Source organism: Chrysemys picta, chromosome 4 (assembly GCF_011386835.1).
Source record: "Chrysemys picta bellii isolate R12L10 chromosome 4, ASM1138683v2, whole genome shotgun sequence".
Taxonomy (NCBI): domain Eukaryota; kingdom Metazoa; phylum Chordata; order Testudines; family Emydidae; genus Chrysemys; species Chrysemys picta.
Window position 1 is genome coordinate 9,884,423 of NC_088794.1, and position 23,070 is coordinate 9,907,492.

The following is a 23,070-nucleotide window of genomic DNA, read 5'->3' on the forward strand; positions in this document are numbered from 1 at the left end:
ATTGGTGAGGCCTCATCTGGAGTACTGTGTCCAGTTTTGGGCCCCACACTACAAGAAGGATGTGGAAAAATTGGAAAGAGTCCATCGGAAGGCAACAAAAATGATTAGGGGGCTGGGGCACATGACTTATGAGGAGAGGCTGAGGGAACTGGGATTGTTTAGGCTGCAGAAGAGAAGAATGAGGGGGGGATTTGATAGCTGCTTTCAACTACCTGAAAGGGGGTTCGAAAGAGGATGGCTCTAGACTGTTCTCAGTGGTGGCAGATGACAGAACAAGGAGTAATGGTCTCAAGTTGCAGTGGGGGAGGTTTAGGTTGGATATTAGGAAAAACTTTTTCACTAGGAGGGTGGTGAAGCACTGGAATGGGTTACCTAGGGAGGTGGTGGAATCCCCATCCGTAGAGGTTTTTAAGGCCCGGCTTGACAAAGCCCTGGCTGGGATGATTTAGTTGGGGATTGGACCTGCTTTGAGCAGGGGGTTGGACTAGATGACCTCCTGAGGTCCCTTCCAACCCTGATATTCTGTGATTCTATGATGAGGGGGTTGGGGTGCAGGAGGTGGCTCCAGGCTGGGATTGAGAGGTTTGGAGGGAGGGAGGGGGATCTTACCTCAACCAGCTCCCGGAGGCAGTGTCATATCCTGCCTCCGGCTCCTATGCGGAGGCGCGGCCAGGCGGCTCCGCACACTGCCCCGTCTGCAGGCACCGCCCCCACAGCTCCCATTGGCAGTGGTTCCTGGCCAATGGGAGCTGTGAGGGTGGCACTTAGGGCAGGGGCAGCGTGTGGAGCCCCCTTGATGCCCCTACGTGTAGGAGCCAGAGGAGGGATATGACGCTGCTTCTTGGGAGCCGCATGGCGTGGCGGCTAGCAGGAAGCCTGCCAGCCCTGCTGTGCGGCGCCGCCAACCGGACAGTCAACAGCTCGGTCAGCAGGTGCTGACTGGAGCCATCAGGATCCCTTTACGACCGGGTGTTCTGGTTGAAAAACAGACACCTGGTCACCCTACCCCCATCCCAGCGCTGTGTACCTGGACCCCGCACTCAGCCTCCTTTCCCCGATCCCAGCGCTGTGGGCCCGGGCCCCGCACTCGGCCTCCTTTCCCCGATCCCAGCGCTGTGGGCCCGGGCCCTGCACTCAGCCTCCTTTCCCTGGTCCCAGCGCTGCGGGCCCGGGCCCCGCACTCAGCCTCCTTTCCCCGATCCCAGCGCTGCTGGCCCGGGCCCCACACTCGGCCTCCTTTCCCCGATCCCAGCGCTGTGGGCCCGGGCCCTGCACTCAGCCTCCTTTCCCTGGTCCCAGCGCTGCGGGCCCGGGCCCCGCACTCAGCCTCCTTTCCCCGGTCCCAGCGCTGCATGCCCGGGCCCTGCACTCAGCCTCCTTTCCCCGATCCCAGCGCTGCATGCCCGGGCCCCGCACTCGGCCTCCTTTCCCCGGTCCCAGCGCTGCTGGCCCGGGCCCCGCACTCGGCCTCCTTTCCCCGGTCCCAGCGCTGCGGGCCCGGGCCTCGCACTCGGCCTCCTTTCCCCGATCCCAGCGCTGCGGGCCCGGGCCCCGCACTCGGCCTCCTTTCCCCGGTCCCAGCGCTGCATGCCCGGGCCCTGCACTCAGCCTCCTTTCCCCGGTCCCAGCGCTGCTGGCCCGGGCCCCACACTCGGCCTCCTTTCCCCGGTCCCAGCGCTGCATGCCCGGACCCTGCACTCAGCCTCCTTTCCCCGGTCCCAGCGCTGCTGGCCCGGGCCCCGCACTCGGCCTCCTTTCCCCGGTCCCAGCGCTGCATGCCCGGGCCCTGCACTCAGCCTCCTTTCCCCGGTCCCAGCGCTGCTGGCCCGGGCCCCGCACTCGGCCTCCTTTCCCCGGTCCCAGCGCTGCATGCCCGGGCCCTGCACTCAGCCTCCTTTCCCCGGTCCCAGCGCTGCTGGCCCGGGCCCCGCACTCGGCCTCCTTTCCCCGGTCCCAGCGCTGAATGCCCGGGCCCTGTACTCAGCCTCCTTTCCCCGGTCCCAGCGCTGCGGGCCCGGGCCCCGCACTCGGCCTCCTTTCCCCGATCCCAGCGCTGCGGGCCCGGGCCCCGCACTCGGCCTCCTTTCCCCGGTCCCAGCGCTGCATGCCCGGGCCCTGCACTCAGCCTCCTTTCCCCGGTCCCAGCGCTGCTGGCCCGGGCCCCACACTCGGCCTCCTTTCCCCGGTCCCAGCGCTGCATGCCCGGGCCCTGCACTCAGCCTCCTTTCCCCGGTCCCAGCGCTGCTGGCCCGGGCCCCGCACTCGGCCTCCTTTCCCCGGTCCCAGCGCTGCGGGCCCGGGCCCCGCACTCGGCCTCCTTTCCCCGGTCCCAGCGCTGCATGCTCGGGCCCTGCACTCAGCCTCCTTTCCCCGGTCCCAGCGCTGCTGGCCCGGGCCCCGCACTCGGCCTCCTTTCCCCGGTCCCAGCGCTGCATGCCCGGGCCCTGCACTCAGCCTCCTTTCCCCGGTCCCAGCGCTGCTGGCCCGGGCCCCGCACTCGGCCTCCTTTCCCCGGTCCCAGCGCTGCGGGCCCGGGCCCCGCACTCGGCCTCCTTTCCCCGATCCCAGCGCTGCATGCCCGGGCCCCGCACTCAGCCTCCTTTCCCCGGTCCCAGCGCTGCTGGCCCGGGCCCCGCACTCGGCCTCCTTTCCCCGGTCCCAGCGCTGAATGCCCGGGCCCCGCACTCGGCCTCCTTTCCCCGATCCCAGCGCTGTGTCCCCCATCCCTGCAATGGGCCTGCCCATCCCCAGTGCCCGGCTCAGACTCAGCCCCTCATGCCTAGCCCCGCTCAGCAGGAGCCCAGCAGAAACGAATTGGTCCTGGCTGCATCTCTTGCACTGGTATCGCTGGTGCCATTCTCCATGCACCACAACCCATCCCAGCCCCACCAGGCCTCATGGCCCTGGCAGATGGGTATGAGGCAGGGGGGCCAGAACTTCTCAAAAACACATCCCCACCCCAAGAGTCCAGCTGTGGACCAGACCCTGGGCACAAAGGCTGGGAGTGTCCTATCACGCCCAGCATCCAGGAGAGGGCTGCAGCGCCCAGGCCATGGGCTGCTGGTACAGCTCTTGATCCATTCGTCGGAGCAGGAGCACACGGCGCACACACAGCTGCTGAGGAGCAATCGCTGGCAGAGACGCCAACCAGCCACAAGTAAATCGACCCAAGCTCATGTACCTCAGCAGTGCCCGAGCTGGCCCTTGGTGCCACTGAATAGCCGAGTGCACAGCCGGCTGGGGGACGGAGCCCCCGACTGCCCCACACCTGGCACCAAAGAAAACGTGTAAGAATAGTTTAACAAGAGCAGGGTAAGGGGTGACTTGGTCACAGCCTATAATTACCTACATGGGGCACAAATAGTTAAGAATGGGGTCTTCAGTCTAGCGGAGAAGGTCTAAGAGGCTCCAACAGCTGGAAGTTGAAGCTAGACGAATTCAGACGGGAAGGAAGGTGTAAATATTTAACAGTGAGAGTCATTAGCCAGGAGGTGGATGGAGAAGATCACCTGGTCTTGTATGTTAGCCAGAAATCATTCCCACGGGAGAAGAACTATGCGGTGGTAGAGGAGGTCCTTGCGGTAAAGTGGGCTTGTGATGCCTTGCGTTACTATGTCCTCGGAGCCCCATTCACGCTGGTCACTGACCACGCCTCGCTCCAGTGGCTGGCCAGAATGAAACATCATAATATGAGGATAATGCGCTGGTACTTGGCACTACAACCCTATGCTTTTACGGTTCGCCATAGGGTGGGGAAGGACCAGGCAAATGCAGATTTTTGGTCCTGCCTGGGAGGTGTGGAAGGGTCTGGCCCCCACGAGCGGGAGCCAGACGTAAGGGGTGTGTGTGTGTAGCGAGGCAGTGTGGTTCCCCACCATCCCAGGGAGGGACGAGCCTCTCCAGATACCAAAGTGGGCGGAGCCAGTGAACCCTGCACCAGCCCCGCAGAGGTCAAGGCGCACGACAGGAAGTATAAAAGCCCAACCCCACAGCTCATTAGAGACGTGGCTGCTGCTGGAGGTGCCAGATGCCTGTTGTCATGGAGTGTGGGGGAGTCAGGGCCCTGCACCCCTCTTCCTGAGATTCACCGTGACTCTCAGCCAGCCAGTAAAACAGAAGGTTTATTAGATGACAGGAACACAGTCCCAAGCAGAGCGTGTAGGTACAACCAGAACCCCTCAATCAAGTCCTTCTGGGGGGTTTAGGGAGCTTAGACCCCAGCTTGGGGTTCCCTGCATTTTACCACCCAGCCCCAAACTGACAACAAAACCTCCTCCAGCGGCTCTCTTCCTCCTCCCCCAGCTCCTCCTCTTCTTTGTTCAGTCTCCCGGCCAGGTGTCACTTCTCCCAACCCCTCTCCTGGCTCAGGTTACAGATCAGGTAGCTTCCTTCAAGGGAAGTCCCCCATCCCCACTGCAACCCCCCTGCAACATTCCCAGGTCAAATCCACCCCGCTCCCTGCTCCCTCACACCTGTGGCTTAGCTCCCAGTTGGGAGGCCCCAGCAATTGGCGGCTGACCCGAAAACTGGCCAGACCAGCCGATGCCTGATGCCGACCAGAGCCCGGAGAAGCAGTCAAGCCTGCCCTTCACAAATTACCCAGAGGAGCTGTCAAGCTTATTGCTCACCAGTTGCCCTGAGGAACCCATGGTGCTTGACCCCTTGGGAGACACCGTCTGGATGCAGATACCTCTGCGGGGGAGTCAGGAAGTAGCCCGGGGGCAGCTGACCCTCGTCCGGCTGCAGCACTGCCAGAGCCAATGTCACTGTGTTGTGGTCAGGATCCCCAGAGACAGCAGCAGGTCCTCTTCCACTGCTAGGGTCCTGGGCTGGGACACAGTGGAGTGGGTGGCCCTGCGTCCCCGCTGCCACCCGTGTGGGTGGCCGTCTCCCGCTCTTGCAGGCCCTTGGAACCAGGGCTGGGGCCTATTGCTTAACTGTTTGCTCAACCCCGCCTGAGCCACTGACCCTTTGCTGTCCCACCCTGACCCAGGGCAAGGGCCCGCTCGTTATATAGCAGCTACTCAGCTCCGAGGACCGGCGCGCGGGACTCGCTACTGCCCGCCAACCGGACGTAATCCTTTGTTGTGCCTCTATCGCGGGCCATGAGACCCCGTGGCCAGACTAGTTCCCCCACCCAAATGAACGGACGTAGCGAGGTGGTGTGCTTCCCTGCCGCCCCGGGGAGGGACGAGCCCTAGCCGAACCCTTCTACAGCTGTCTACACTACTACTTCTATCAGTATAAGGTACGTCGCTCAGAGGTGTGAATAAGCCACCTCCCTGAGCTAAATCATTTACAACGACATAAACACCGGTGTGGGCAACCTCTCCTGCCAACGTCGTGATCACTGCTCATTGGGGGTGTATTAATCAAGCTGACAGGAGGGCTCTCTCCGGTTGGCTTCGAGTGGCTAGAGCTGCACTGCTGTAAGCTCTCTAGTGTAGCAACAGCCTAAGTGGTTTCAAGACAGCTTGATGGAGGGGAGGGCATGAGACGGCCTGCAATGGCATGTAGTCGATCTGCGACTGCTACCAGCAAATATCTCCAATGGCCAGAGATGGGACACTAGATGGGGAGAGCTCTGAGTTACTACAGAGAATTTTTTCCCAAGTGTCTGGCTGGTGGGTCTTGCCCACATACTCAGGGTCTAACTGATGGGCATATTTGAGGTCGGGAAGGAATTCTCCCCTGGGTCAAATTGGCAGAGGTTTTTTTGTCTCTCTGCCACATTGGGGCACGGGGTCACTTGCTGGTTTGAACTAGCCAGAGTCAATGGTGGATTCTCTGTCACTTGACTGGAGGACTTTGGTAACTCAGCCAGAGGTCCTGGGTCTATTACAGGAGGAGCGAGTGAGGCTCTCTGGCCTGCGAGGTGCAGGAAGTCAGACAAGATGATCACGATGGTCCCTTCTGGCCTTAAAGTCCAGGAGTCATCTGACCAGGATAAACGTAGCTCAGTGGGGAGGGCTGGATTCATATCCCAGCACCTGCCTGGTCCCTGCGGGGGGGCGGCACTTTGACAGCCCAGCTCGCCGCACTCAGGGATTTGATGGCACTTTGGAGAATCAATCCTTAATCAGAAAGGTCCACTTAGCCATCACTGGGGGAGCTACGGCCCTTGCTGAGCTCCCTGTCCCTGGGCAAACTGGGCCTGACTAGCCCCAGACAGGAATTGAATGCACAGCCCTTGGCAGTCGACTTCAGGGCCTCTTGCCTGCTCCCCTAGCCCCCTTGTGGCCAGACTGGGCACCCCCCCAGAAGGAAGCACCAGCACTCCCAAGCGGAGTGAAGCAGCATTGCTGAGAGTGAGGGCACGGCTCCCTACAGGCCAGCAGACGCCAGCCACCAGCTCAGGCTGGCCCCTTGGGGGAGGTCAGCCTGGTGGAACAGTGCCAGGGCCTGAGCCCGCAGTACCCACCACTCCCCTCCCCCCACAGCACCCCCTCCTGCCCCTGCCGACACAGCAATTCCAGATGCTCGCAGGTTGCAGGTGGATTTTAGAGACTTGGACACATCAGTTGGTAACAGGCAGCCCCGCTCCCCCTGCCCCTCCCTCTCTGCAGCACAACTGGGGGAGCTGCCCCCCCCGCCACAGGCCCTGCCTCAGGAGCTGCCCCCACCTCACACAGGTAGCAGGAGGAGAAGGAACCTCTCCCGTCACTTGTCCCCAGCCAGGGCGGCCTGGGGCTAGAGCTTAGGGCCAGTCCCCTCCCCCTAAGTCAGCACAATTAGAGGGTGGGGTTCCCAAGGCCCACGGCCCCCCCCTCTTGTGCTGTGAAGGGCTCAACTCAGCGCCAAGTGCCCAGCTGGGCGACAGCGCTGCAGCCACAGTCTAGGGGCAGTGCCAGGCTGAGAACTGCTTGCTGGACATTAGGAGAGTGGGGATAACCCCATGGGGGATCAGCAGTGACCTGCAGATAAACCAGCTACAAGGCACCAAACCCAGCTCACACACCCATGTAACAGGGGCTGCAGGGTGCCCAAGGGCAGCACTAATGTGGAAGCGGTGGAGGGGGGCATGGCAGCGGCTCTGGGCTCCTTGGCCTGGCTCAGGCGGGGAGGGCAGAGCCCATGGATAAATATCAGTTTATTGGCTACAGAGCATGGGAAGCGAGGACGAGGAGCACGGGGGCGCCAAGCACAGACGGACAGACAGACGGATGCTGCCAGCTCACTCCAGCCCAGGCCCTGGGGCAGTCGGCACAGCCCCCTCTGGCAGCACCCTGCTGCTCCCCGGGCCTGGCACAGCCGCTACTGGGAGAAGATGCCCTTGAAGCGGATCTTGTCCTCATTGTCCTTCTGGCGCAGGCGCGTCTCCAGGCTGCGCAGCTCCTTGGCCACCACGGGGCCCAGTGACGGGTCCAGTGCCAGCACCTTGGCAAAGTCGGCCTGGGCCTCGGCCGTATTCCACACGGCGGCATGCGCCTTCCCCCGCTTGAAATAGGCCTTGACGTTGTCTGTGGGGAGAGAGCACGGGGCGGTGCCCCTCAGCCCCGACTCTCAACCCCCTGCTATCCCAGCCCTGGGCTCCCCTCCCACCCCACAGCCCTACCGGTGTCCCTCAGCCCCGACTCACAACCCCCTGCTATCCCAGCCCTGGGCTCCCCTCCCACCCCACAGCCCTACCGGTGTCCCTCAGCCCCGACTCTCAACCCCCTGCTATCCCAGCCCTGGGCTCCCCGCCCGCCCCACAGCCCTACCGGTGTCCCTCAGCCCCGATTCACAACCCCCTGCTATCCCAGTCCTGGGCTCCCCCACACATAACACTGCCAGTGCCCCTCAGCCCCGACTCACAACCCCCTGCTATCCCAGTCCTGGGCTCCCCCCACACAGCCCTGTCAGTGCCCCTCAGACCCGACTCACAACCCCCTGGTATCCCAGTCCTGGGCTCCCCCACACACAGCCCTGTCAGTGCCCCTCAGACCCGACTCACAACCCCCTGGTATCCCAGTCCTGGGCTCCCCCCCACACAGCCCTGTCAGTGCCCCTCAGCCCCGACTCACACCCCCCTGCTATCCCAGTCCTGGGCTCCCCCACACACAGCCCTGTCAGTGCCCCTCAGACCCGACTCTCAGCCCTCTGCTAGCCCAACCCTGGGCTCCCCCACACACAGCCCTACTGGTGCCCCAAAATCCCGACCTGCAGCCGCTGCTGTCCCAGCCGTGTCCCGCACAGCTCCTCACCTTCGTACTTATTGAGGATGGAGGAGCAGTGGTCCAGCACCTCGTAGTATTCGTGGCACAGCAGCTTGCACTGGCAGTAGTTCAGCAGCAAGGGGGTGATCTTCTGGTCCAGCTGGATCCAGTCTGGGGAGCCCGGCTGCTCCTGCAAGGGGGGAGGGGAATGAGGAGCAGGCACAGGGGGGAGGGGGGAAGGCAGGGGAGACCTGGGGCTGGATCCTGGCAAATCAGTGGGCTTGGTGCGGCCGCTAAGGCAGAGGCGCCTGCGGTTGGGGATTGTGGAAATATTGTCATGCACTATGTGCGTGACTCAGTTTCCCCGCCCACTCCGCAATGGGGGTGAAAGGGTTAATTCCTCCTCTAGGACGGGGTGGCTGGGAGTCACGTGACCAGCAGTAGGCCTCAGCCACAGCCAGAGCCCCTGCACTACCAACTGCAGAGCCAAGGGCCGGCCCAGAGAGGGGACAGACCCAGCAGGAGGCCGGGCTAGGAACCAGGCTCAGAGACATGGGGCAGCGAGCATCCGACAGACACCAGGAGGGCCCTTGACATAGGGGCTGCAGTTTCTGCCCATCTGGATGTGACGTAGGCCTGGCTGCCCCAAGGCATGACCGGGCGGCCCCGGCTGCAGGTGCGCCCTGGGCCGTCGCTCCCTGGAGGCAGAGCAGGCTGATCTCAGCAGGACTCGGTGCCGGAGCTCATGGGGAAATGGGACTGGAGACGAAAGCCCCATCCCTGAGCTGCAGAGGGCTCGGTGCTAACGGGGGCTCTCCCAGGAGAGCGTGTGGAAGGAGGCATGCCAGGCCCCTTGGGGGCAGGTGGGTGGGAGTGGCCTGGAGCAGCCGCTGAGCCAGCTCTCCGCACCCCCCGTGGTCGGGGTCAGCATCTGGGGACGTGGTGCCCGGTTGGGGCATCGCTCACCTTCATCTGCAGGTTCTTCAGGCAGGCGATGGCATCGTAGTACTTGGCGGCTGCCTCGGTCACCTTGCCCTGGCGATAGAGCTCGTTGCCCTCCTCGTGGATCAGCGGAACAGCCTGCATCTTCTCCTCGTCCGTCATGGCCCACGGGTCCTGCCGGTACGAGCCGGGCGCCTCCACCTGCAAGATTGTGTCAGTGGAGGAGAGCCTGGTCCCGCCCCAGCCCCAGGGTACCACGCCCATCCAGAGAGAGCCCGGCCCCGCCCCAGCCCCGGGGTATCACGCCCATCCAAAGAGAGCCCAGCCCCAGGGTACCACACCCATCCAGAGAAAGCCCAGGCACCTCGTCCATCACCCCACCTCCATCCCCTGGACCCATCCCCAGGCACACCTGGCAAGGGAAGAGCCCCAGCCCAGTCCAGCCCCTGGCACCACTCCCCAATTCTACCACCCCCTCCCCACAGCGTCCCCATCCCTCAGGGACCCCGTTTCCAGCTGGGGTCCCCCACCCCTCAGAGTCGCCCCATCCCCAGGTCAGGGTCCCCAGGCCCTCGTCACCTTCAGCATGTCGATGGCGAAGATCAGGGGCTGGGGGTTCTGTTGCAGGTCATCCAGGTCGGGGTAGCCCAGAGAGTGGTGCTCATGCATCTGGGCGATGCCACAGCAGTGCCGCTGCCCCTCCAGGGGGTCCTTCCCCGCCGCGATGTTCCGCAGGCTCTTCGCCACCAGCGGGTACAGCACCACATGCTGGGAGGACAGGGTATCAGCGGGGAAAGGGGGGTCACACAGGAACCTGGAGCGCAGGCTGAATGCAGGAATTGGTGGTACTGACCCTGGGCACCTGCCCACTCCGTGTGGCCTCCTGCGAGGGAGGGATCATTCTCTTCCCTGGGGCCAGGAGCTCAGGGCCGAGGTTCATCACTGTGCCAGCTGGGTTGGAACCAGACCCATTAATAACGATGGGCTGGAATCAACACCCACAAATGGAGGCGACCCAGCAGAGACACGGGAGCCCAGTAACTCCTAACCACCAGCCCAGGAAGGCGCCTGGCTGGGGCTGGGCACAGACGGGAGGAGCTGGGGCTGCGGGGAGGCATGCCTGGTCTGCATTGCAAGGCTCTGCCAGCTACGAGAGCGAGAAAATCAACCAGCAGAGCTGCGCTGGCAGAACCCCCGGCGCAGACATGAGAGCCGCTGCCTGCAGAGCATGTGGTGTTTGGGAAGGTTGGGTCGCTGTGGTGGCAGATCTTCCCCTGCTGCCTTTCATCTGGCCAATGCGGTTAGACTGGTGCTCTACAGTACAGAGCCCTGGCCAGTCCGGCTATAATCGCTGCATGCTCGGGTCCCCCCCAGGGCTAAAAGCCTCCAACAGATCTCGGCTGGACTAGCTCCTGGTGAGTCTGAAGGCCGAGAACCCTTGAGGCCGTATGGCCTGCCCTTGTGGATGGCTCTGCCCAGAGCCTGGCGAAATCAAAGGCTGCTCCCCAGAGAGACTGTCTCAAGGCTGGGGTTACAGCACAGACAACAGAAATTCCTCATGGGGGGCCCTGGTGTCACACAGGAACTTGGCCTGCATCCCACCCCCCAGGAACAGTGCTCGGAGAGGGGATGCAGGGAGCTGTGGGGCCGGCAGGAGTAGGAGGATATCTTGGTGTCACACAGGAACTTGGTCTGTATCCCACCCCCCAGGAACAGTGCTCGGAGAGGGGATGCAGGGAGCTGTGGGGCCAGCAGGAGTAGGAGGATACCTTGGTGTCACACAGGAACTCAGCCTGCTCCCCGTCCCGCATGGTGCTCAGGATGGTCTCCCACACTGGCAGCTTGAATTTCTTGCCAATAATGAGCTCCATGGGCTTCCCGCGGGCACGGCTGTCATCCAGCACGCGGTGCTCCCCGTCGGACAGCATGGTGCGGTAGTGGAAAGTGGCCTGGGTAGGAGATTGAACGTGGATGAGGTTGTTCTACACCCCACCCAGCACAACAGGGCTCCACGGGCCAATGACTGCTCGCCGAGACCCACTGGCCGTGACGGGGCAGGGAGGCTCGTGTTGGAAGGTGTGTGCACTAGCACTGGGATTCTCAGCTGTCACTGACAACCCCCAGTGACGGTGTGACGAAGTGGGAATTTTCCCTTGTTATGTTGTATGTGAGCCTATGTGAGTGTCATAACTATAAAGGGAAGGGTAACAGCCCTCCTGTGTACAATGCTACAAAATCCCTCCTGGCCAGAGACACCAAAATCCTTTTACCTGTAAAGGGTTAAGAAGCTCAGGTAACCTGGCTAACACCTGACCCAAAGGACCAATAAAGGGACAAGATACTTTCAAATCTTGGTGGGGGGAAGGCTTGTGTTTGTGTTCTTTGTTTTGGTGTGTTCGCTCTTGGGACTAAGAGGGACCAGACATCAATTCATGCTCTCCAAATCTTCCTGAACAAGTCTCTCATATTTCAAACTTGTAAGTAACAGCCAGGCAAGGCGTGTTAGGTTTGTCTTTGTTTTCTCAACTTGTAAATGTTCCTTTTGCTAGAGGGTTTACCTCTGTTTGCTGTAACTTTGAACTTAAGGCTAGAGGTGGTCCTCTGAGCTCTTTGAATCTGATTACCCTGTAAAGTTATTTTCCATCCTGATTTTACAGAGATGATTTTTACCTTTTTTCTTTAACTAAAAGCCTTCTTTTTAAGAACCTGATTGATTTTTCCTTGTGTTAAGATCCAAGGGGAGTGGATCTGGACTCACCAGGAATTGGTGGGGGAAAGGAGGGGAGATGGTTAAATTCTCCTTGTGTTAAGATCCAAGGGTTTGGATCAGTGTTCACCAGGAAATTGGTGAAGTCGTCTCTCAAGGCTACCCAGGGAAGGGAGTTAGTACTTGGGAGCAGTGGCAGCAGACCAGATCTAAGCTGGTAGTTAAGCTTAGAGGTTCTCATGTAGGTCCCCACATCTGTACCCTAAAGTTCAGAGTGGGGAAGGAACCTTGACAGTGAGTCTTACTGTTTTGCATGAATGCTGTGTGTGCCTCAGTTTCCTGGTGTATTGCACCAATGGCTAGGTGGTGGGAATAAGGGGGTGTGACTTTTGAGGGGGCTGCTCCAGCTGCCTGAACCGATGCTATAGCCACCCCTTCGTAACCTGAGACCCAGGATTGGGATGTGACCAGGTGACTCTTGGCCCAGGAAGCAAGACAAAGGTCAGAGGAGAAGTAAGGGGCAGGGCAGGGGCCAGGCAGCTGGAAGTGAGTAGGTCTCGGCTGGCTTGGGGCGCAGAGGGAGGGCGAGAGCCCTGGCTCTGGGCTCCCATCCCCGCAAGATGGACTTGGCTGAAAGTCACTGATTTCTGTGCTACGCTGTGTTCCTGTCGCCTAATAAACCTTCTGTTTTACCGGCTGGCTGAGAGTCACGTCTGACTGCGGCGTTGGGGTGCAGGGTGCCCTCTGGCTTCCCCAGGAGCCCCGCCTGTGCGGACTCCTGCGGGAAGTGCACGGTACGGACGGGGATGCTGAATGCTCCAAGGTCAGACCCAGGAAGGTGGAAGCCGTGGAAGCTTCTTGCCCTGGAGACAGTCTGCTCAGAGAGGAGGCTCCCCCGGAGTCCTGACTGGCTTCGTATGGAGTCGTTCCAGAGCATCGCCACGGTGACTCCACTACACGGGGCCATGCTCCTACTAGCCCATTAGATAGGAGATGGGCCCTGGCAGGAACAGGGTCACCCAGCGCACCCCTCTCCTGGGGGCTGCTGTGTGCCCAGCTTGGGGATGTGTGCTCCTGGCAGGCCCCCGCTACATACCACGTCCAGCCCTGCTCACCCACTGGACTGGGGCGCGCTGCACGGCCCTGACCTCCCGGGCAGGACACGGGGGCATCAGCCTGAGCTCTGCCAGCCCTAACGGGCTCCCTTACCCTGGGCTACTCTGTCCCCACAGGGCCCAGGCACCGGGGCAGGCCCAGTGCCCAGCCCTGCCCATACTGGGTGGACAGGCCCATGCTGCCCCCAGGGCTCTGGCTGCCGTTCCCCCTCCCAGAGCCAGGCCCTGGAGAATGTAAAGAGGAAGCGACCCTACCAAAATATACCCCTCCCCCCGGGCCCCGCGCGCCACTGCCCCACCCCAACCAGAGAAGGCGGGGCCCGTCACTGCTGGAGCTCGGGCCACGCCCCCCGGATAGAACGTCACTGCCCCGCCCCCTTGAGGAAGGCGGGAGGGCGGGCAGGCAAAAAAGCTTTCTGAGTGCCCCGCCCCACTAGCGTGGCTGGCCAATCAGCACGCAGGAGCGGTTGTATGTCACTGACAACAGCACCAATAGAAGCGCGGTGCTGGAAGGCGGGGCACGTCACCATAGTACCGGCTCATTGCCGCATGCGCAGTCACCATCGCAGCCCGTGTCAGCGCCGCCGGATTCTGCCAGGCAGGCGCCGCTAGGTCCCTCCTAACGGTCTGTTCCCGCCGCGCATGCGCGCCGTAGCCCGGCCCCGCTCTGTCCCCAGGGGGTGGGGCAGCTGGTTACCTTGGTGCCGTCGCGGTAGTCGGGCATCGCACCCCGGCCCTCCTGCACCAGCCGCTTCGCGATCCCGTCGGCCCGCAGCTGCGCTGCCTGATCCGCCATGATGGCTCCCGCACAGCGGCTTCTACCTACGCCGCCGACTCGGACAGCTCCGGGGCTTTCCGGAAGGGCTCGGCTACTTCCGGAACCGCTCGGCCATTCTCGGAACCGCTCGGCTTCAGCTGGCGGGCGCTCGGTTATTTCCGGAATGGCGCTCCTGGCGGCAGGAGGTCCGCGCTGCAGCGAACGGAAGAGCGCGGGGGAGGTGCTTAGCCTTGTTCACTCTGAAGCCTACTGACCACGGGACTCTGCCTTGTGCCCCCGACCCATGCTAGCCCTTCCCACCCATCTCACCCTACCAAGCCCACTGTCTTGCCCCCCACCCTGCCATGGGTCTGTGGGGTTAGGAGGCCTAGCTGGGGGCATTTTGCAAGATAGGAGCTTGCTACTACTGCTCCCAGCTAGAGGAGCTGGTAGTTGGCGAGCGAAGCCATGGGTTGGAGCCCTACCCAGGGAGAGGTTGTGCATAGTGGGAAGGGAGCTTGTGCCCAGGGCTTTGTACAGGATGGCAGAAGTCACTGCAGAATCACCTCTAAACTGTGACACACACCCACTGGATGTCCATGGGCTCCCCAGCAGTGAGGCGACTCTGCTGCTTTGTCCTATCTCTGCAAACCACAATTGGAGGATGTGACTGGGGTCTCAGGGGGCCAGGCTGCAAAGAATGGGACAGATGAGCTCCAAAACTGGTGGTTATTCTAATAATTAGATTCACCAATCCAGCAACAAAACAGCTGCTACAATACCTTGCTGGTTACCCAGAAGCCAAAAACACAGTTCCTTTAAAGCAACCCAGCCTCCAGCACCCACCCAGACACCCAAGTCAAATATGATGAGGATTACTGAAAATCTTGTTCATCATAGAAAAAGTTCTACCAATCCCAAAGCATTGTACACATCACCCACCAGGTCAACAAATATTCCAGATCTTTCCCAAATACATGCGTACAGCCAATTCTTATTAACTAAACTAAGATTTATTAAAGAGAAGAGAGAGAGAACTGGTTAAAAATTTATTTTACATACAGGTATGAATAGAGTTCTTATGTCAGTTTCATAGTAGAGATGGTGAGCTTTAGAGTTGTAAGAAGTTCTTTCAGAATTAGTCCGTAGATTTCAGTCCCATGTCCAATATCAGGGCAATCCAGATAGGACTGGAGACTTCAGTCCTGTGACTCCAAATAGAATAGATATGTGGACAGAGTTGGCATCGGGGTTTGTTACACTCTGTCCACATATCTATTCCAGTGACATCATCATAGGACCTAATCACATCAGCCATACCATCAGGGGCTCGTTCACCTGCACATCTACCAATGTGATATATGCCATCATGTGCCAGCAATGCCCCTCTGCCATGTACATTGGCCAAACCGGACAGTCTCTACGCAAAAGAATTAATGGACACAAATCTGACATCAGGAATCAAAATACTCAAAAACCAGTGGGAGAACACTTTAACCTGTCTGGTCATTCAGTGACAGACCTGCGGGTGGCTATATTACAACAGAAAAACTTCAAAAACAGACTCCAACGAGAAACTGCTGAGCTAGAATTGATATGCAAACTAGACAGAATCAACTCCGGTTTGAATAAAGACTGGGAATGGCTGAGCCATTACAAACATTGAATCTATCTCCCCTTGTAAGTATTCTCACACTTGTTATCTAACTGTCTGTACTGAGCTAGCTTGATTATCACTTCAAAAGTTTGTTTTCTCTTAATTAATTGGCCTCTCAGAGGTGGTAAGACAACTCCCACCTGTTTATGCTCTCTGTCTGTGTGTGTATATATATCTCCTCAATATATGTTCCATTCTATATGCATCCGAAGAAGTGGGCTGTAGTCCACGAAAGCTTATGCTCTAATAAATTTGTTAGTCTCTAAGGTGCCACAAGTCCTCCTGTTCTTCTTTCTCCCCATACAGCGATCAGATCCAGTACCTCCCTCACGGTCCATGCTGGTGCTCTTTTTCGATTATCAGCCTGCATGGTTACCTGTGCTGATGAGCTATCTGTGGTCACCTGTGCTCTCCACGCTGGGCAAACAGGAAATGAAATTCAAATGTTCGCGGGGCTTTTTCTGTCTACCTGGCCAGTGCATCCGAGTTTAGATTGCTGTCCAGAGCGGTCACAATGATGCACTGTGGGATAGCTCCCGGAGGCCAATACCATCGAATTGCGGCCACACTATCCCTAATTCGAAATGTTGAAATCGATTTTGGCGCTACTCCGCTCGTCGGGGTGGAGTACAGAAATCGATTTAAAGGGCCCTTTACATCGAAATAAATAGCGTCGTTGTGTGGACGGTTGCAGGGTAAATTCGAATTAAAGCTGATAAATCCGAATTAAAGTCATAGTGTAGACCAGGCCAGAGACACAGCAGCTCTGCCCTGGGACTGACAGATGGAGACAGCAGCTCGGCTGGGTGGACCCCTCACACCGGGGGGACTGAATGCTGGCCGAGCCCCTGTCTCTCTGCACTGACGTAAGGATGCTCACCTCCTGCAGCCAGGTGACTCATCCTTGTTTTGCACAGGCTGCCCACTGTCGCTGTGTTATACCAATAGAATAAAAACCAGCAGGATCTTATTAAGAGGGATAAGGCAAAGATGCCACATTTATTGTAAATATACTGATAAAGCAAAAGATAAAAGTAAACAACGTTGTTTGACTACTTATTTCTTATACACACACACACACACACACACACACACACACACATAGAGAGAGGCGAGAGAGAGTGATTCATTCACACAATCATTCACTCAAGTTCTGTACAGGTGTTATAGTTTCCAGCCTAGAAGTTGCTCATGCCAAGTTACTGGCCAGGTATCGTGGTCATGAGGATGGAGCCGAGTCCGTGTCAGGTGCACCTGATGCTCCTGGAGGTTGGCAGCAGAACCAGAGACTCAAAGTCATCAGTCTTTAGAGTCCATTCGTATAGGAATTAATTCCTATGTTAGTCTATGGGAGCTGTTTCATCCTGCTGTTGCTGACTCAATCAGCAGATGGCACATTCCTGTCCAAAGTGGCACATTCCTGATGGCTCCACACTGTCCAAAGTTTGTGTTTCTCATCCTTCCAGGTGATGGGGTGGATCCCAGTTTACCCTCAGGGGGTTGTCTGGTGGTCCTACTTGACACATTCTTCGGCCGATGGATACTCCCTTTCTAGGCTGGCACCTCCCTAACCATTTCTGTACATTAAGCATTCATCAACATACATTCCATATCTTAACCATATTTTAATTTACTGTCTCCACCACTTTCAGGGTGTGTGCTAATTCATTTGAGACTCCCGGCCCTTTAATCACAGAGGGTGGGGGTCTGTCCTAGGAGCCCTTGAATGAAGTGAAAGTCACTTAACAGCTTATAGTGTTTGTTTACATTGTACCAATTACTTCAAGAACAAAGTCAATTAACTTGTTTGTAAGTTTTACATAGTAGTAAAGTATCTTTCACAGGATAGATATAATCAATGGTTTCTACAGACAGTAGCTTACAAGTTTTAACAGAAGACCCAAGAGATTTTTGTACTCGGTGAAACTGTTGGATTTTAAAGTGTGGCGGACAAATTATGAGGGGGTCACTGTCACTTGGGGGAATCACAATTAGTACCTTCTTTTATATCCCTACAGCTGCAGATCCTCACTCGGAGCATCACGGCCTGAAGGGGCCCAGTACAAGTCTCCTGCAGGAGTCTGGCTTTGGCTGGATGTGCTGCAGGGAGACGGGGGTCGCTGGAGCCGAAGGCCCAGTTTCAGAGTTGCCGAGGCCACAGGCCTGCCCCTGTGGAACTGTGTGGGTCCCTGTGGCTCAGCACACACACTAAAGAGGTTGCTCCCAGGGGACTGGTTACAGGCTGGAGCATAGACCAGACCCTGTAGGTACGTGACAAAGAATACCCTTGCCAGAGGGTGGCTACAGACGTGGTGGGGTATCTCAATCAAGAGACCCTGAATCACAGTGCAGGAGGAGGTGGGGCTCTGACAGAGACCCAAACAGCCTGGATTTAGCAAAGAGATACTGGCACATCGCCTTAGGATAGTGATAAACAGAAAAAAATCTGCCTTCCTAACCTATTTGGGACTTTCTGAGCTTAAAGTGTTACCATTTGGGTTAATGAATTCTGGAGCCACCTTTCAAAGGCTTGTGAATCAAGTGGCTGGGTGACAGGACTTTGCTCGTGTCTACATGGAGGATATTGCAGTCTTCAGCAATTCCTTGCCAGAGCATAAGTATCACCTGGGAATGGGGTTGAAGAGACTCAAAGGCGCAGGTCTAAGTGTAAAGGTGTCAAAGTGCAGGATGGGGCATTGAAGATGTAAAACAAATTCTGTCAGGAAAGGCGAAGCCGGACTCTGGCCAGGTGTTTCAATTGTGCACTGATGCATCCAACACAGACTTGGGAGCGCTGCTGATGCCAGCAGGGGAGGGCACCGAGCAGCATCCCATCCCTTTCTGAGCAGAAAACGGACTCCAAGTGAATGGAATGATGCCGTTATAGAACATGAATGCTCAGCAACTGTGGGTTGTCCGACAGCTAAGATCCTACCCGTTCAACCGGAGGCGCTGGGTACTGACTGACTGTCCCCCTTCAGCGTGGCTACACAGAACCAAAGGCACCAACTCTTGGTTGGTACGCTGGAGTACAGCCCTCCAAAGGCATGAGATGGAGACTCAACATGTCATGGGGGCAGACGCACTATCCAGGCAAGAGGGCCCAGAGCAGATGCATTCGGAAGAGCCAGTGACTAGGCGTAGGGCGTCAATGCCAGGAGGCGACGGGACACAGATGTGCCCAAACACGCCCAGGCAGGTACGTTACATGTCCAACAACCATTTTCTCACTATTACACTGATGGGGTCTTGTGTGACAGTGACATTCCTCAGGGTACAATCTGGACCGATGGACAGCTGTGTCCCCTCAGCTCTCCAATCTAGGGAGCCTTTTACCCTGCTTCGCTGTGAGAGCAACCACTCCTGGTCTGTTCACACGTGGCCTCTAGCATGCTAAATCACTCCCAGATGAATATATGAGTGCTTCTAACCAGCCACTCCTGAATTATGTTGCAGAGTGACACTAGCAAACTCCCAGTCCTAGACTTGTCTCCAGAAATATGCGTCTTGTACTGCCCAGCTCTCTCCTTCTGGACAATACAAAGTCATAGAAAGTCCATCATTTCATTAATAGAAAATGATATGCACAAATCTTGATATCTCAAGTGGAGGGTCCCAAACACTTCAATCCAAACACACTGGCGTAGATAAAACAACAAAACAAGTTTATTAACTACAGAGAGAGAGAGAGATTTTAAGTGATTACAAGTAATGAGGCATAAAAGTCAGAATTGGTTACAAAGAAATAAAAGATAAAATGCAGACTAATACCTAACTTTACAAGCTAAGTGAACTTAAAGCAAATGGATTTCTCTCGCCGTGTATTCACGACTGTCTGGCTGGATTCTTTCAGCCAGGACGACTCCCCCAGTTCAGTGATGCTTCCTTTGTCTTTCAAACGTTGTTGATGCCGTGAGTAGAGATGAGGAGAGAGAGAGGTGATTTGGGGCATCTGTTCCTCATTTTTACACCTTTAGCTTCTCTTTGAGAATCACCTCCAGCTGGGGTTCAGGCACCAGCGAGTCTGTTTGCCAAGATGTAAATTTCTCACCCACATCCTTCTTCCTGTCAAAGAATGTCCGCTTAACTTAGTGATATAGTCCAGTTGATTTTGTTGACACCTGACTGACATGTCAATTTCCCTGTTTGTCTCTGAAGAACTGATTTGAGCTGCTTCCCCAGATTTGAAATATGCCTTAGTAACATTGTAACCGAGCCTTTTGTGGGTCACAACTGAGACACCAAATTCAGGACTAACTGCTAAGAAATAGGGCAGATACGCCCCAAAGCTGTCAGCTATTCTCTCATGAGATATACCAAACCAGCAACAAAAGTAAATTTCTGTTTCCCCACACTGGCTAACAAGAAGTCATAACAGCAGTTTCCTTAAGCATTCCAGGCCTTGTATCGCCACCAAAAACACTAGACTTATAGATGAGTGATTCTTTAAAACCAATTTAATCAAATAACAGGTTCTTCCGATCCAAAGGACCATGCCCAGGTCAATATACAACTCAGATCTTACTCAAAAATCACACTGTTGCCAGTCCTTTAGTATCTGAAATCTAAAGGTATATTCAAAGAAAGAAAGAAAGAAAATGGTGAGAGTTAAAATTGGTTCAAAGAATCAAATAAGTACAATAACTGCAAAGTTCTTGGTTCAGGCTTGTAGCAGTGATGGAATAAACTGCTGGCTTGATAAGTCTCTGGTTACTTCCAAATCATTGGAAGGACCTCAGTCCCTTGGTTAGATGCTCCCATTAGTACAAGTTCTTAGTCCAGAGTTTTGAGCTGGAAAGAGGCAAAATGGAGGTGTTTCCAGGGCCTTTTATAGCTTCTGCCATGTGGAGGGAAACCCATTGTTTCAAATAAAGCCCTCAGCACAGCTAGTAGAAAATTAAAAGATGGGGTATGGAATGTTATGGGCAAGTCACATGTCCAGGCAGAATGTTGATTAGTCACAGCAGGAAATCATTACCTATACCCAGACAGCACATTTGCAGGACAGTCCATTCAGTGTACATGGTCTCCCATGGTCAACTGTCGGTTAAGTGTTACTTGATGAGCCACTTAATATGGGTCATTACACATATTGAATCTATTCCCCCATGTTAAGTATCCTCACACCGTCTTGTCAACTGTCTAAAAAGGACCATCTTGTTTATAACTACAAAAGGTTTTTTTTCCTCCTGCTGATAATAGCTCATCTTAATTAATTAGCCTCTTACAGTTGGTATGGCTACTTCCACTTTTTCATGTTCTCTGTATGTATATATATCTTCTTACTATATGTTCCATTCTGTGCATCTGATGAAGTGGGCTGTAGCCCACGAAAGCTTATGCTCAAATAAATTTGTTAGGTTCTAAGATGCCACAAAGACTCTTGTTCTTTTTGTGGATACAGACTAACACGGCTGCTACTCTGAAACCTTAATTTGAATAGTCCCTCCAGGATGTGCAGGCTAAATACCTTGTGGGTGTTACCCCAGGAGCAAACAGTTGAAATCCAGGTATAGAGCCAATACTCATAACTTCAAATACAAAAATGATAGGTGCATACAGATAGCATAATCATATTCAGCAAATCATAACCTTTTCATAGACATCTTACATGCCACATTTTGTACAAGAGTTTTTGCAAATATATAACAGTGGTTGCAACAATGATCTATATGGTTATATTTTAATCAGATAACATCACAAACATCAAACAGCACAATCTTATAACGTTACCTATAATGTTGCCACACATATTTTACCCTGACAATAATTATCAGCAAATTATGAGTTTTCCTGTGATACCTCACAAGGCATACTTTGTACAAAATTTATCCTAGTCTTGTAAAAGTGGTGAACATTGGGGTACAGTGTGTCACAATGGTCTACCAAGAGCTAAGAACTAGCTGTCGAGCTAGCTGACCATCATGGCTATTGCAAGATGTTTGTACGGGCAACAGTTTACAAGCTATGTAGAATATTGGGTTGCACAACTGTTGAAGGGAGATGTGTCACTTGAGGCGAGGTGGGTCTCAGAGCTAACTCAATCAATACTGAAAACCCTGAACATCCCTGCTGTACTCCCTTCTACCCTTCCTTAGAATTGTGAACTCTATGATTTCATGATCACTTTCACCCAAGCTACCTTCTACTTTCAAATTCTCAACGAGTTCCTCCCTATTGTTAAAATCAAGTCTAGAACAGCTTCCCCCCTAGTAACTTTTTCAACCTTCTGAAACAAAAAGTTGTCTGCAATGCAGTCCAAGAACTTATTGGATAGTCTGTGCCCCGCTGTGTTATTTTCCCAACATGTATCTGGATAGTTGAAGTCCCCCATCACCACCAAATCTTAGGCTTTGGATTATTTTGTTAGTTGTTTAAAAAAAGCCTCATCCACCTCTTCCACCTGGTTAGGTGGCCTGTAGTGGACTCCTAGCATGACATCACCCTAGTTTTTTACCCCTTTTAGCCTAACCCAGAGACTCTCAACACTTCCGTCTCCTATGTCCACCTCCACCTCAGTCCAAGTGTGTACATTTTTAATATATAAGGCAACACCTCCTCCCTTTTTCCCGAGCAAGCTGTACCCATCCACACCAACATTCCAATCATGTGTATTATCCAACCAAGTTTCGGTGATGCCAACAATGTCATAGTTGTCATTTATTTATTAGCACTTCCAGTTCTTCCTGCTTAGACCCTACAATAACTCACCAGTACCCATACTTCTCGCGTTTGTATATAGGCATCTGAAATACTGATTTGATTTTGCCTCCCAGTTTTGCCCTGACCCTCCTTTCTCTCTGCCATTATAGCCCACGCTCCCTCCTATTTCCTACCCATCTCATAGGTCTCCATGTTCCCCACTTAACAAACTGGCTTTCTGTGGTCTCTTCAACTTTCCCCAAAACACACCGGATTCAGGGCCATGAGACAGTTCTGTTTATTCCTGGCTGACCTTCATCGTTTCACTCCTTTTCCTGACCCCTGCATTTCGTTCAATGACTTTCCTCAGTATCCTATCCCTACCCTCCAGCATATCTACCACTCCTCCCAGTTTAGTGTCATCTGCAAACTTGCTGAGAGTGCAGTCCATGTCATCCTCCAGATCATTAATGAAGATATTGAACAAAACCGTCCTCAGGACCAACCCCTGGGACACTCTGCTTGATACCGGCTGCCAACTAGACATGGAGCCATTGATCACTCCCCATTGAACCTGATGATCTAGCCAGCTTTCTATCCACCTTATTGTCCATTCATCCAGTCTATACTTCTTTAACTTGCTGGCAAGAATACTGTGAGAGACCGTCCACTGCTTTCCCCTCATCCGCAGAGCCAGTTATCTCATTATAGAAGGCAATTAGATTAGTCAGGCATGACTTGCCCTTGATGAATCCATGCTGACTGTTCCTGATCACTTTCTTCTCCTCAAAGTGCTTCAGAACTGATTACTTGAGGACCTGCTCCATGATTTTTCCAGGGCACTACATTAGCCTTTTTCCAGTCATCCGGGACTTCCCCCACTTGCCATGAGTTTTCAAAGATAAAGGCCAGTGGCTCTGCAATCACATCTCCCAACTCCTTTAGCAACCTCGGATGCAGCGCATCCAGCCCCATGGACTTGTGCTCGTCCAGCTTTTCTAAATAGTCCTGAACCACTTCTTTCTCCACAGAGCGCTGGAAACACTTGGAAAACATTTGCAGCTGAGATTCAGGAGGGAGAGTCTGTAGGGAAAGATGCACCCTGGTGCTTT

At 55.3% G+C, this 23,070-nt stretch overlaps 1 protein-coding gene across 2 annotated transcripts; it reads right to left on the reverse strand.

The window, feature by feature from the left end:
- Positions 1–4,103: 4,103 nt before the first annotated feature.
- AIP (aryl hydrocarbon receptor interacting protein) lies at positions 4,104–13,778 on the reverse strand. 2 transcript variants are annotated; one of them, XM_024113156.3, is made up of 6 exons: positions 13,600–13,778; positions 10,850–11,029; positions 9,660–9,848; positions 9,105–9,281; positions 8,195–8,328; positions 4,104–7,460 (listed from the first exon to the last, which is right to left on the reverse strand). In XM_024113156.3, exons 1-6 carry the CDS (start codon positions 13,696–13,698, stop codon positions 7,292–7,294), a joined length of 948 nt encoding a protein of 315 aa, XP_023968924.2. In that variant the 5' UTR covers positions 13,699–13,778; the 3' UTR covers positions 4,104–7,291. The 2 variants fall into 2 exon arrangements, with proteins under 2 accessions (XP_023968924.2, XP_005289512.2); XM_005289455.4 differs by having other exon boundaries at positions 8,187–8,328; positions 13,600–13,776.
- Between the last annotated feature and the right edge of the window lie 9,292 nt (positions 13,779–23,070).